This window comes from Hypomesus nipponensis, chromosome 25 (genome assembly GCF_054491055.1).
Source record: "Hypomesus nipponensis isolate SF chromosome 25, ASM5449105v1, whole genome shotgun sequence".
Lineage (NCBI taxonomy): Eukaryota > Metazoa > Chordata > Actinopteri > Osmeriformes > Osmeridae > Hypomesus > Hypomesus nipponensis.
This window is the reverse complement of record NC_140385.1, coordinates 985,001-998,773: the sequence shown is the minus strand read 5'-3', so window position 1 is coordinate 998,773 and position 13,773 is coordinate 985,001. Positions and strand designations below refer to the sequence as shown.

At 45.4% G+C, this 13,773-nt stretch overlaps 3 protein-coding genes across 6 annotated transcripts in view; 2 read left to right on the top strand and 1 right to left on the bottom strand.

Annotated features, from left to right (window-relative positions):
- Nucleotides 1-689: 689 nt before the first annotated feature.
- Nucleotides 690-7,043, bottom strand: LOC146221595 (butyrophilin subfamily 1 member A1-like). 3 transcript variants are annotated; one of them, XM_084691061.1, is made up of 11 exons: nt 6,609-7,039; nt 5,673-5,731; nt 5,056-5,394; nt 4,661-4,954; nt 4,308-4,445; nt 4,072-4,182; nt 3,870-3,959; nt 3,723-3,793; nt 2,223-2,294; nt 2,074-2,137; nt 690-1,990 (listed from the first exon to the last, which is right to left on the bottom strand). In XM_084691061.1, the coding sequence occupies exons 2-11, from the start codon at nt 5,725-5,727 to the stop codon at nt 1,938-1,940; spliced, it is 1,287 nt and encodes a 428-aa protein (XP_084547187.1). In that variant the 5' UTR covers nt 5,728-5,731; nt 6,609-7,039; the 3' UTR covers nt 690-1,937. The 3 variants fall into 3 exon arrangements, with proteins under 3 accessions (XP_084547187.1, XP_084547186.1, XP_084547188.1); XM_084691060.1 differs by having other exon boundaries at nt 690-1,993; nt 6,609-7,037; XM_084691062.1 differs by lacking the exons at nt 690-1,990; nt 2,074-2,137; nt 2,223-2,294 and adding an exon at nt 3,060-3,349 and having other exon boundaries at nt 6,609-7,043.
- Nucleotides 7,044-9,633: 2,590 nt separating this feature from the next.
- LOC146221594 (low affinity immunoglobulin gamma Fc region receptor III-A-like) lies at nt 9,634-11,849 on the top strand. Its single transcript, XM_084692052.1, has 6 exons — nt 9,634-9,661; nt 9,860-9,913; nt 10,566-10,832; nt 10,917-11,162; nt 11,242-11,505; nt 11,640-11,849. Exons 1-6 carry the CDS (start codon nt 9,634-9,636, stop codon nt 11,687-11,689), a joined length of 909 nt encoding a protein of 302 aa, XP_084548178.1. The 3' UTR covers nt 11,690-11,849.
- A 454-nt stretch (nt 11,850-12,303) lies between these two features.
- The window catches only part of sh3gl2b (SH3 domain containing GRB2 like 2b, endophilin A1), a 6,569-nt gene continuing 5,099 nt past the window's right edge, over nt 12,304-13,773 (top strand). For both annotated transcript variants that reach the window (XR_014746735.1, XM_084691389.1), the window contains exon 1: nt 12,304-12,457. Coding sequence is in view for 1 of the 2 variants with exons in the window: in XM_084691389.1 (XP_084547515.1) it covers nt 12,413-12,457 (45 nt within the window). In the remaining variant the exon portion in view is untranslated. The remainder of the gene's footprint in view (nt 12,458-13,773) is intronic.

Genomic DNA, 13,773 nt, shown 5'->3' with positions numbered 1-13,773 from the left:
TACTCTGGGGCTGTGTCCTGGGGCTGTGGCCCGTCCTGGGGCTGTGGCCCGTCCTGGGGCTGTGGCCCGTCCTGGGGCTGTGGCCCTACCCTGCTCTGGGACTGCGTCTTAGGCTGACCCTACAGAATAAACTGGCCTGCAACCTCGATGTAAAGTGTCATTAAACAATTTGCAAGTAAATGTTAACATTTTACATGAATTCAATAGCTTACCAGCCACGAAGAATGATTATAGTTTTGAACAACCCCAGTCAAATTGCCTATTATCTGGAATACATCTTATTGTCAGGATTTTTTTTCCCTGTCCCACCATTGATCGTGTTATTTCACAGTTGCGGCAGCTCTGTCCTTGATGCTGATTCAATAATCAGGAGGCTGATGTGGGTCTATCGCGCTGTATTGGTGCTGAACAATGATCAATAAGACTAGTGAAGATCGTTTAGCTGATATTGCCATGTCACCTGCATCTCTGAGCGTTTCATACGGGTGTGTGAATGCATTTAATGTTTCTGTATGAGCATTTCATATGGCGGTTTTTATGGGACAAAACAAAAAAAAAATATATATATAGGCTTACATAAATAACTAAGGAATGTAATGCTTACATAAAAGTAATATGCCATGATAAAATGTTTAAATGAACAATTGTTTCATTGTCACCATCAATAAACAAATTAAATGAGACATAACATTTGTAAACGTTAAATTTATTTGTGTATGTATTTGATATAGGCCTACAGTACACATTTGTACATTTATTTATTTGTATATTATTTTATTTGTTTACGTATTAATTTTTGCACACTTTCATTTATCCAGTGTAACTTGCTGCAGCACGCACGCACACATCTTAGAGAGATACAGTATAACCCTGGCTGCAGCCTCAATTGTGGGCTCCGCAAGGATAGTGAACAGTATTTCATACATTTCTGTGTTAGTCAAGGACAATATCATTGTTATTCTTTCAGAGGACACTTCAGTCTGATCTAAGGAAGCATGGGAATGGGCACGTCGCAAACTGTTCAGCTACATCCAACAGATATACCATTGTAGCACGCCAAACTTGGCCAGTTTCCCAAAGGATCATTTTCAGGGTGGGGTGTTAGACCTTAGACCGCCGAAACTACTTGTGGCGCGGAGCAGGCGTGTTGCGTATAAGCAGTGTCGTCATGGACGCAGCGCGCAGTAGTAGCGGTCGTTTGATTCGGTACATTTCTACTGTGTGGTGTAATTAAGCAAGTACAAATACATTTGGTAAATAAATATAAAACAGTTCATTTCTACAGAGGCTGGCTTTGCTTGAATTGTTTTTCCAGGGTTGGAGTGTGGAGATTAGTGTATTTTCATGCCGGAAGGTTTTGATCCACTACTTCAGTGGAGATACATGTTTTCACAGACATGCCTGGCCTGACAACCGAAAATACATTGTTTTAAAATACATGTATTTTGAAGTTGATTGGTCATACAGTCATAAGATAACTCCCAGTAGCCTATGTCAAGTTGAATTCCCTTTTTCCATTGATGAAAAAAATCCAGATGGCAAGACGATATGTGACCCACGAGGGAGAGGGACAGTGGGGGGGACAGCATGTTTATCAGGGTGGCCACTCCCCCCGTCCCCCGTCTAAGCCACTGGTGCCAACCTGTTGCCTCTGACTGATGGCTCTGCTGACGACCGATGAGGACCTACATGATGAGGAGCTACTGACCATGCTGACATGTGCCTGGATCTGGTTTTCCTGAGGACTGCCAGCCCGAGTCTCTCTCTGGTCTGCAACCTGTTATCTGCATGTTCTGTTTATTGCCAGTTTATTCACTAAAGACTGTTACCAATCTCTGTCGTCTCAGGGTCCTCAGGACCCGACACAAATATGGGGCCGCGGTTAAAACCAAGAACCAGTGTGTCACACTGCTGCAATGTCAACATCCCAGCTCCAGTCAAGTGGCCTCCTGTTGGCAGGCAGCGTATCCCAGGTGACCATGCTCCATACCTACTAATGAGACAGTATTATTATTGTGACACAACAACAATAATTACACACCTGTCACAAAGGCACAAACACGCACGCCTTACTTGATAACGATGTATTCTTCATGTTTTCTATCCTCTCTTTTCTCTCTCTCTTTCCTTTTTCCATCTGTGGGTCAACAGATAGTACAGTATGAGCCTCACGACATGTTCAAATCCCCCCATACGTTGCTCTTTCAAGGCACAACACTTACAGGTGAGGATGATATGATGTGACTCATAACCATCTTCAGGGTCTCCAGGAACTGTTTGACCTGTGGTAAAACCTGTAGAGATATAGGACAATGAAGGGAGTCTGTCGGCAATATGATACTCATGATCACACACAACCAGGACTTGAAATTGCGACCATTTTGTTAGCATATGCTCAAGAAATTGTATCTGTGCAACCACAAAATATATTTCCGGGTATTCGTGCGTGTGCAAATAATGGTTATGTTGCAACCTGTTTAAATGTCTTCACAAAACGCTTGCTGCTTAGCCTCCTGCACAGTATGTGCCTGCCGTGAGCTGATACAGTGAGTGACTGGTCCACCCTTCTATCCTACCTTACATAACCAACTAAACTTCATCTTCATGTTCAAAACTTTCATGAATTTTAGATTGGTTAATATTACCTGTCAATGACTCCATGTCACTGCACACTGTTGTCACGTGACACGGAGCTAACTCGCACTCCAAATTTGAAGAGCTGTCAAGACTTGTATGAAAATCTTTTAACTTTTTAAAGTTGGGAGCACCAGTGCTACTAAAGAAAAAAGTTCATTTCAAGCCCTGCACACACACACACTGTGACAACCACGTGGTGAACCAGCTGAGACGCACACAACAGTAAGAGGGAGCCGTCGGGTTCACCTCGCATATTCGATCCGTAACTTGGGGATAAGGATTGGCTCTAAGGTCTGGGTTGGTCGGGCTAAGCGTAGCACGCGGCCCGTCTCGCGGTTGCTCTCGTTCGGGGTCGCCTTGTGCCCTCGGGCGGGGGTCTCTGTCGGGGCGGTGCCCGTCGCTGCTCCCAAGGCGGGCCAGTAACGGGGATCGGGGTACGGCGGCGGTGACTCTGGACGCGTGCCGGGCCCTTCTCGCGGATCTCCTCAGCTACGGTGGCTCGGTACAAAGCGTCGCAAAGGCTCGCGGTGGGTGTTGACATGATCAAAGAAACACATTTATTGTGAAAATAATACACAGTTCAAGTCGGAAAAAAACTGAACCCGAATTCTTCTGTGAAAAAACACAGGAGGGAAGAGATGAATGGAATGTTTTCCTTGGTCAAGGGAACTAACCGGGGTATTCCCGTACCCATCGGACTCGGACGGTCGGTCTGTAAGACAGAGCAGTGTTCCGTTATTGTACAACACCGTTTTAAAAGGTTTATTACACTCAAATACCGTTGCGTTCTTAGAGCTGCAGTCCTGAAACGGTAGCCTACGGTAGTTTAACAGATATGACGCCATAGTATTGCAGCATCACCCTGCTCAACGCTGTCATAAAAAACTAGGGTCCTAGAAATGCGACCCTAGGACTGCAGTTTGCTGGAACGGCAGGAACATACTGCTCCCTCAAGGACACGCCCCTTGTCTTCTTCTCTGGTTTGTGACACGGAAGGCGGCTCTGTCTTCCTGACAGTCTGGAGTTTCCACAACACACACTCACACTGACTCACACATTCCTTCTTCAACAGACGCTGAACTTACATGTGAGGGAGGTGTGATAATCTCTTGAGCCTCAAGGTCGACGACTTCTGTAGGGACTGTGGAACACAGATCTACAAGGACACAGGAGGTAGAACAGTTACACACACACACACACACAAACATCAGTTTCCCTCAACACACACTTACCAGTGACACACGACTGCTGTTGATGGTTGGTTCGATGTTCCTCTGCTTCTCTTCCTTCCTGGTGTTTATGGACTTCTTCTTGTTTTATATCTGTGGAATAATGATCATGAGAAGTACATCCACCCAAACATAAATATGTAATAATGAGTGGTTGTGGATAATGGGTGGTTGACAGCCCAAATACTACAAACAGCTATCTCACCTGGCATCAGTGGGCTGCACATTTCTCCTGCTGGTTGTTGAGCAGCTCTGATCTCTGGCACTTTCGGGGGAGCAGCACTGCTGGCTTTTGTTGCAGTGGAAAACTGACTACCTGCAAGGAGACAGTAAAAAGTACCATGTCAGACTCAGACACACACACACTGAGGTACACACACACACAATGAGGTACACACACATTTAATCATGGGCACAAACAAGTATGTGAGTGAGTCTTACCATTGCTGTATGGGATAGTGTGTTTCTTGTAACAGACCAATACTGTCAGTACAAGCCCAGCCAAAACAACAGCACAGCCAATTAAAGCAGCATTCCGTGCTGTATCAGAGGAAGATTCTGCCATCTGGAATAAATCTCCTAAAAGATAAAAGTGTACACATTAGACAATTTAAAAGGATCAACAAAAAAATGAATTTAAGTTATAGTGTCAAAAGAAAGTTAAAAATGAATTCAGAAAGGAAAGTGCATAGTCAACCCTAGCAGATCCAGTGACATCATTTTTCAGCTGTTTACAAAATAATGATTAAATTGCTTGTGAATTATTGACTTAAATAAATGATTAAGAACCTCACCAGGAACATGGATCTCTGTCTCCCTGGTCTGGTTGAGTCCCTGCAGATGAACCCTGCAGGTGAACCTGTTGGTGTCTGTCTTCTGTACAGTCACTCTGCTTCTCACAGTGTAGCGTTGGTGAGGGCCGGGGTCAGGGAGTCTGTCTGTCTGTGTGACATCAGCAGGGAGGAGGCGTCCCTCACTGTCCCTCCACTCCAGCTCAGGTTCTGGGTACCAGCCTCCAGACTCACACTGGAGACCCATCCCATCTTCTCTGGCTCCCTGGATGGTGACCTCTGGTTTAGAGACCGCCACTATGAATAAAGACACAACATTTGCTCATGAGAGAATTATCTTCACCACCACATAGACCACTGAAGAACTCAGTGTTAACATTAATAAATATTTTCCTTACCAACACTGAGCTGGATGACAGTCGTCATAACCTGGCCAACAAGGCAGGTGTAGTTCCCCTCATCCTCCAGCTTCACTCTGGACAGTTTCAGGGAGACGTTGCCCCTGACCAGTTCTCCTTCAAACAGCATCGTCCTGTCTCTGTAAGATAGATACTTCCTACCATGTATGTTACGACCATCCCGATAGAGATGTACATATTTAAGGTTCAGGTCAGGTCTGGACCACTCCACTGTTAGGTTCTCTGTATCGATGGGAGGTTGCAGGGAACACGGTAGGATGACATCATCACCAGCTACAGCAACGATGGGGTCAGGTGAACCAATCAGCTGAGACTCTACTGAAAGAACACACAAAGACAGAATCCACTATCAAGGGTTGTTTAATAAAAGTATTGTTTATGCATGAAGGAATTTCTTTACTTGTTTTTTCCATTAGAAAAAGTTGAAATAATCAAGCCTTTCTATTTATTGTTTTGGCCAAAGCAGAGTATATCAGGTCTGCTATATTTAAACCCTCATCTACAGTATGTTCTGTTAAATAAACTATATTTTATTTTCAGCAACATGTTTTGTCAACACAGGTGTGTTTCTGCATCTTGGTGGTAAACAGACTCACCAGCAGGAGTTCCTCCAAGGATGAGGAGCACCAGGAGACACAGTAGAACCAACATCACTCTGGAGAAAGACTGTTAATATGATTAACCCGTTAAGGAGTAGCATCACAAATATGTGATACGAAGATTCCAACTGATTATTTTCCGATAGACAAAAACTATGCGACAAACGCCCAAAGAATTTATCTTATACTCTTTGCCTATACTGCAGCCAGCCACCAGAGGGAAATCGAGATGCTTTGGCTTTTTCACTTCTGAGGCGCTGTTACTGTGTCCATTGTTTTTACAGTCATTGCTCCGAGGTGGGTAGGTTGACAGACAAGTAACTCGTCCGATTATTGCATTCGATCCGAATGTCGTCCAATGAAATAGTTTGGTCCGAATTTAACGATTGGTCTTGTTTAATAGGCTACAGTCCTACAAATGTAACTGTGAACCCTGTTTTCTATCAGCGTGTGTTTATTTCAAGTTTATTTCAGCAAATATGACAATTGGCATTTTAACTTCTGATCCTGCATTTACGGGAAAATGAACGACTCATTCATGTTAGATTATTCGATATCATGCAAGAGAGAGACGGAAAGATTGGGCTCCAGTGTTACAATCAAAACAAAAACGAAAAAAACTAACTAAAAAAAGTTATAGAGCTAGCCTACTTAAATGTATGTTTGAGCTCCTAACTGAATAAACGATATGGCCCTATTTTGAGTTTGTTGGCTTCGGGTTGAAAAACACAAAACTCATGGCCACCAGGTACACGGACCATCAAGGAAGAGATTCGGTTACAAAATGAAGTTAGATCGACATATTGGCCTATTTTACTATAGGTGGTATATATTCGGTACAACACATCAATTTTTAGGCCTATATATTTTTAAGAAGCTATTTCACAAATACAGTCCGACTTTATGCCATCTACGTGGGTAAGAAATACTTACAGGTTCAGTTGGACTTGAATCTTCGGTTGGTACAAAAGATGGCTACACCCAACAAGCAAGGAAATGACAAACTGCCACGTCACGTTGGGTGTACAAGAGAGGAGGAACACATTTAGCTAGTTAACAGATACAAATGACTGGTGGATTAATATTTTCCTTGTTTTCTGCAATTTTCACGTGTCATTGGTTCATTCCAACAAATAATACAATCATGCCGCTTCCTATCACCACATGCATGCAGTACGTAGCCTACATTCCAAGGAACATTAAATCAAAGTCAATAAAGAAGATTCATAAAACTCTGGATTTTGGCCACCTCACATAATGGTTTGCATACTGTACCCAAAAGTAAGGGAAAATATGTATCACAATATTGTGTCGAGGCAATATGGTTACAGATTATAGAAAATGCCTATTCCCAAATCCTGTCCAGTAAACACGCTCCCTAGCAAATAAACTTGCTCTGTGCAAGACAGCAAACCTTTTAGCCTGTCACCTGCCTAGCAACAGATTACCACATAGCGCCTGATTGGCTATCTCTCAAACCCATAGCCCGTCAGACGCTGCTGGTCATCTGTTAGTTTTTTACAGTCGCTAGGACACATTTCTCAATACTTAAGTCACTTTTTCAAAACTCTTCACACAGTTCTCTAACCAACTTTCAGCTCGGCACAGCAGTTAATTTCACATTCAAAATGCACTAAAACTTCCAAATCAATTCATACACATACTTTGTCACCCACAAAACAATGACCTAAAAATCACTAACAACAGGTAGCATTATACAAAGTTTTCTTATGTAAAACAAGGACACCCCTCTACTGTTTAGAATTCACTGCATTATGTTACTGGAATGAATCAGACATGATGCAGTATGCTTCAATATGTTGTATATCTTTCTTTTTTTCTCACTCATTCCAGAATACAAGAATTTGTATACACACTGATACAGATACAATAGGAATGGTACTGTAATCTTCTGCATTTAGCCATAGGTTCTCATCCACATCACATCTTATGTCATCTAAGGCAATATACCTAGGAAAGAATCTTCTGGCATGCCTGATCCATCCCTGGCAATGTCCAGGCATCCAGCATTCATTGCGTCCAGGAGGGACATTTGATCATGTGGATGGTGGTCATACAGTAAACCTTCCACCTGCATGAGGAAAATGATTATTCTATGGGGTTGATGAATGGAGAGTAAGGTGGGAAGAAAAGTGACACCATTCTGGGATGAGCTGTCTGAAACCTGCTTTTGACTAATTCAAGATGGCAGCACCTGGTGCGGATTGTGAGACGATAGAGGATCCCTCTGGATCGAAGAGAGCTTGATCGACTGGTTGAGCCTGCCTGGTGTGTAATACTGGATCTAAGAGAGCTTGATCGACTGGTTGAGCCTGCCTGGTGTGTAATACTGTTCATTCACCAATCAGAGGCTTTAACCCGCCCCCTGACTTTTGAGGGGGGACGACAGATGTATTTATTATTAAGTGACATCGTGGATAAATGAAAGTATAAATAAATAAATGTGAACACATGAAAACGTAAATCTATATATATACACACAAATACATGTAACATTTATGTATTTATTGTTTCATTCAATTTGTAATTTTACATTTTGTATGTCAATTAGGCATTAAATTATATAATTAGTCATTTATTTAAGCTATGTGTTATATTATTATTTATTCAAGAATTTAACCATTCAATTATTTATGTATTTATTTATTTCGTTTTGGCCCCTATAATCTAGCCCTCCTACGTACTTCCGCTCAATTTGGATTTTGCTTCTGTACTAGGTCTGGGAGTTTGACTTTGAAGTCCGTTTTCAGAAACACATTTTTTGTAGGTCCAATCAGCGAACAGAGGTAGTGGCTGAGAACAATGACGTTAATGTGCACTAGTTTGAGTAGTTCAGTAATGGCGGCGGAGAAAGATGCGAGCGAAACTATTCTGTGGTTGTGGCAACGCTGCCGAATATCCATAGGTTAAAGCCGGAGCAAGAACATTCCTTGCTGAGTTTTGTTGGTGGCCATGATGTTGTGGCCCTCCTCCCCACGGGGTTCGGGAAAAGTTTGATTTTCCAGCTACGGCAGCTAGCTCCGTTACAGTAGTGATGAAGGAGTTGGCTAAGGCGAACGCTTGCGATTGGTTACGGCAAATCAGAGTGGCTCTGGGCAGATCCAATAGTTTTAAACTTCAACAGAGGACCCGCCTTCAAGGAAGTTAACGTTTGTCAATGAAGCGATCCCAGACCCTCTGTACAAATGAAATGTACGAGGGTCTGGTTAGGACCAGGCTACCTGTAATCCTCCATATGAATGGAGTGTGGGGTCAAGTTGGAATACCAGGCATTTACTGACAAATACCGCCCTCTTGTGGACCTTTTAGAAAATTGCGCTCCCGTGAACTGTACTAACTGGACTATTTTCAAAACGTATCATCAAACATGAGGTTTAGCTGTTTCAACATTATGCATTCACCTTTTTATATGTTGTATGTTGTAATGTTGATCGTACATTTATTGTAAGTAAATAAATTAAATACAGCAGTTTGAAACGTGTGAATAAAATACCCCCAATTGGACCGATAATACAGGAAGTGGAGGAGTGTATGTTTCTGTGAGCATCAGATCTCTGACAGTCAGCCAGCAGTCAGCCAGCAGTCAGCCAGCAGTCAGCCAGCAGTCAGCCAGCAGTCAGCAGTCAGCCAGTCAGCAGTCAGCCAGCAGTCAGCAGTCAGCCAGCAGTCAGTCAGCAGTCAGCCAGCAGTCAGTCAGGAGTCAGTCAGCCAGCAGTCAGCAGTCAGTCAGCCAGCAGTCAGTCAGCAGTCAGCCAGCAGTCAGCCAGCAGTCAGCCAGCAGTCAGTCAGCAGTCAGCCAGCAGTCAGCCAGACAGCAGTCAGCCAGCAGTCAGCCAGCAGTCAGCCAGCAGTCAGCCAGCAGTCAGCCAGCAGTCAGCCAGCAGTCAGCCAGCAGTCAGCCAGCAGTCAGCCAGCAGTCAGCCAGCAGTCAGTCAGGATGGAGCCCACACCACTCTACATGCTCTGTAAGTACTGTGTGTGTGTGTGTGTGACAGTGTGTGTGTGTGACAGTGTGTGTGTGTGTGACAGAGTGTGTGTGTGTGTGTGACAGTGTGTGTGTGTGTGACAGTATGTTTGCAGGTGTGTTAGTCTTTGTGTGTGTGTGTTTAGGAGAGACATGTCACTTTAACTGTGTATCAGCTGTGCAGTTCACCACCCTGAAGCCTCTCTTCTCTCATCAGTTCTGTCCAGTGTCTTCTGTTGTCGACCATCTCAGGGTAAGAGCTGGGAGTCACCTACACAGCTACAGTTACTATATACTCTGGTTAGGGTTAGGAGGGTAGTGTTCATATACAGCAGGGTTAGTATATACTCTGGTTAGGGGTAGGAGGGTAGTGTTCATATACAGCAGGGTTAGTATACTAGCTCTACTTGGGCAGGTAGGACACCATTGTATAGATACATAAAGCATCGACAGCTTTGTTGATGTGCTGTGTAAATCAGTTTCTTATTATCAGTTAAACATTATATAATTATGCTTTGGAATTGGTTTTGAAATATATTTTGGAAATGCTTATATTCCTGTTTACACAAGTAAACCGTAGGCCCATGCAGGGATTACTCTACTTTTTACTCTTAGCAGTGCAGTATAATTCATTTCCTTGTATCCTCCACTCTCTAATCACCACAACTGTCTTTTATATTTAAACTGAATGGATCTTTCTTTCTTACTCTGCCCCTACTCTCTCCCATCCTGTCTCTCTCTCCCAATCCTCTCTCTCTCTCCCTCTCTCTCCCCCTACTCTTTCCCATCCTCTCTCTCTCCCCTTACTCTCCCCCATTCTCTCTCTCTCCCCATACTCTCTCCCAACCTCTCTCTCTCTCAACCTCTCTCTCTTACCCTACTCTCTCCCATCCTCTCTCCTCCAGCATCTCTGACTGTTTCTCCCAGCAGATCTCAGTTCTTTGAGTTTGACTCTGTCTCCCTGAGCTGTGAGGATCAGGGGAGCTCTGCTGGAGGGAGGGTGAGGAGGAACACCACAGAAGGAAGGTCTTCAGAGTGTGGAGCAGCAGGCTGGGGGTCGTTCGTGGGTTCTTCCTGCTACGTGAAAGACCTGTACACAGGGGACAGTGGAGAGTACTGGTGTGAGTCTGGCTCAGGAGAACACAGCCATGCTGTCAACATCACAGTACATGGTACGTTCACATGGTCTGAATACATCACTGTTGTTTCATAGGATTATCTGGAAAGATCATATGAATCTGTCTCCTCTGTTGTAGATGGAGCTGTGATCCTGGAGAGTCCTGTCCTCCCTGTGAACCAGGGGCAAGCTGTGACTCTACGCTGTACATACCAGACACCTCCCTCTGACCTCACAGCTGCCTTCTACAAGGATGGATCTCTGGTCAGGACTGAGGCTGCAGGAGAGATGACCATCCCTGCTGTGTCTACATCTGATGCAGGGTTGTACAGGTGCAACAATTCTGAGCTGGGAGGATCTCCAGAGAGATGGCTGGCTGTGAGAGGTGAGATGATAATCATCAATGTTTTTTCATGTAGGTACCACCCATACATTCTAACCTCCAGCCCTTCCTCCACCTCCAGCACCACCTCCTACTCCACCTCCATCTTTATCTCCAGCCCCACCTCCTGGTCCACCTCCTACTCCATCTTTATCTCCATCTCCAGCCCCACCTCCTGGTCCACCTCCTACTCCATCTTTATCTCCACCTCCTACTCCACCTCCATCTTCACCTCCACCTCCAGCCCCCCTGCTGTCTCTGCCCAGACTGCTATGTAGTATCCTGGTGACCTGTCCCTACCTGGTGGTCACTGCCCTGCTGCTGGAGATGTGCTGCAGGTCCAGAGGTGAGAACACAAGATAGTTCAGGTGTGTGTGTCCAGGTATGTGTGTCCAGGTGTGTGTCCAGGTGTGTGTGTCCAGGTGTGTGTCCAGGTGTGTGTTCAGGTGTCTGTGTAACTCTCCTCTCCTCTCCCTGCAGGTGGGACTTTTGGTGAACAGAAGAGGAACTGTGATGATGTCATAGAGTGAACAGTTCAGCAGCTATTTGAACTGTCCTGGCTTTAGATGGTCATTCTGGTTCTTCAAATGTCATTTAATATACTTTTGTCAAAGTGTGTGTATGTGTGTGTGTGTGTGTGTGTGTGTAAGTGTTTATGTGTTTCATATTCATAAAAAGTTGAAATCAAAACACTCAGTTTGGATGTGTCTTTTGATCAAACTGGAACAACAGGAAGCTCCCTGACCCTGTAGTCATGGTAACACAAGGGTCTTTCTCAGAAGGCAAGTCAGAGAGGGAAGTTGAGCCCAGTAACACACCTACTATCTGTCAGAGCTGAGTTGTGGTTTTACCAGAGAAGAAGAATGCCTGGAGGTGCTGAGAGGAACGGAAACTGTGGTGTACTGATGTTCGTCATGGTGCTGCCCCCTCAACACCACTGTCAGCAAGCCACCACAGACAGGTAATGTCACAGTACAGCCAAAGCCCCTTGCTGACCGCTTCTAGCGTCGCGCGGTCAGTAGCGGCAGCTGAACAATGTGTCGTGTGCTGGTGGAGTGTTTGAGGCGCGCGGCAGAGTTACGTCACAGACGTGGCCACGCTCCAGTGTTGCCAGTCCGCCTCTCCATCCGACCCCAGCGTTCATCACAACAGCCGCCAGACTGCCGTTATTTAACTGTCACTTACGACATTTCCAATTAAAAGAAAACTGAGACGAAGATTACTAGAGTGTGCAGTTGGGTCTAACCGGAGCGATGTCTGTCGCGGGGCTGAAAAAGCAGTTTCACAAAGCTACACAGGTAAGACCGTGTAGCTGCAGGGTTCAGTCTTGATGGCGATATCGATACAGTCAGTATAGGGCTTGTTGGCGATGGTTTGTGTGAATCGAGTGGTGCTTATTTCTCGCTGTCTCTTCCTTAAAATTCCAGCCGATTACGAGAGAGAAAACGCATCAGTCTTTCGGTTCAGCCTACGTTTAATCGCCACAACGAAAAATGACCGTCGACTATCTGTCCTATTTTTTATGATTCCAGTTCTGATCGATAAGGGTCTATAGGGTTGTCCAATAGGCTGCGTGTTTATCAAACGGCCTCACCGTTTTCCATTACTATAGAGAGAGAGACGTCTAGGAGACGTCTGTTGTGTTCCGGTTAGCTAATCCATCTCTATTGTGAGGCTCGTTCTCTGGTTTTGACCGGGAGACAGGGCTGGGCTGTCGGACTGTGAGTAGGAGTTGAGTGCTCGACCCTCCGCCGTCTGAGACGAAACGTAGCCTAAACAGTCAGCGGGGAGTCCCTCACCCTCGCGGTGTTACACCGCGGAACAAACCGTTAAATAAGAACCGAAGAGGGGGACCTCGATCTCAAACATAAAGGTTGACGTTTCTGAGAGGAATCGATGTTGATTCGATGATGGTGGGCGCCCGTGAATAGCCTATTGTAGAACCTCTCTGGATTGGCCGATATTAGCGTCCATCGACGTTGGGACGGTGTAGAACAGCGAAGCGTTACACGCCGTTACCACAGCATTGTAGGCAGCCAGGCAACGAGACAGTAACGGGAACCCGAAAATAGAAATATGAATCAACAACAACAGACGCGCTCCAACCAGGAGCCTCGCGCGTGGCGTGACGTGGAGACTCGAGGATCAGAACAAGTTATAGAGATGAAGCGAGGGAGCAACAGGAGACATTGAGATGACGTGGAGGGAGAGGAGAGGACAGGGGGAGAAGAGATGGAGGGGGAGGAGAGGGGGAGATAAGATGGAAGGAGAGGAGAGGGGAGATGAGATGGAAGAAGAGGAAAGGGGGATATGAGATTGAGAGAGATCACACACACAAAAGTGGCCATTGATGCCATCTATAGTAACAGCCCTGGTGCCAGAATGACTCAAGACCCCAGTGCACTACACCCTGTTAGAGGAGGGAGGGAGGGAGGGAGGGAGGGAGGGAGGGAGGGAGGGAGGGAGGGGGGGAGGGAGGGAGGGAGGGAGGGAGGGAGGGAGGGAGGGAGGGAGGGAGGGAGGGAGGGAGGGAGGGAGGGAGGGAGGGGGGGGGGGAGGGAGGGAGGGAGGGAGGCGATAAATTAATTAAACATGTTCTGACTGATCCAGGCAT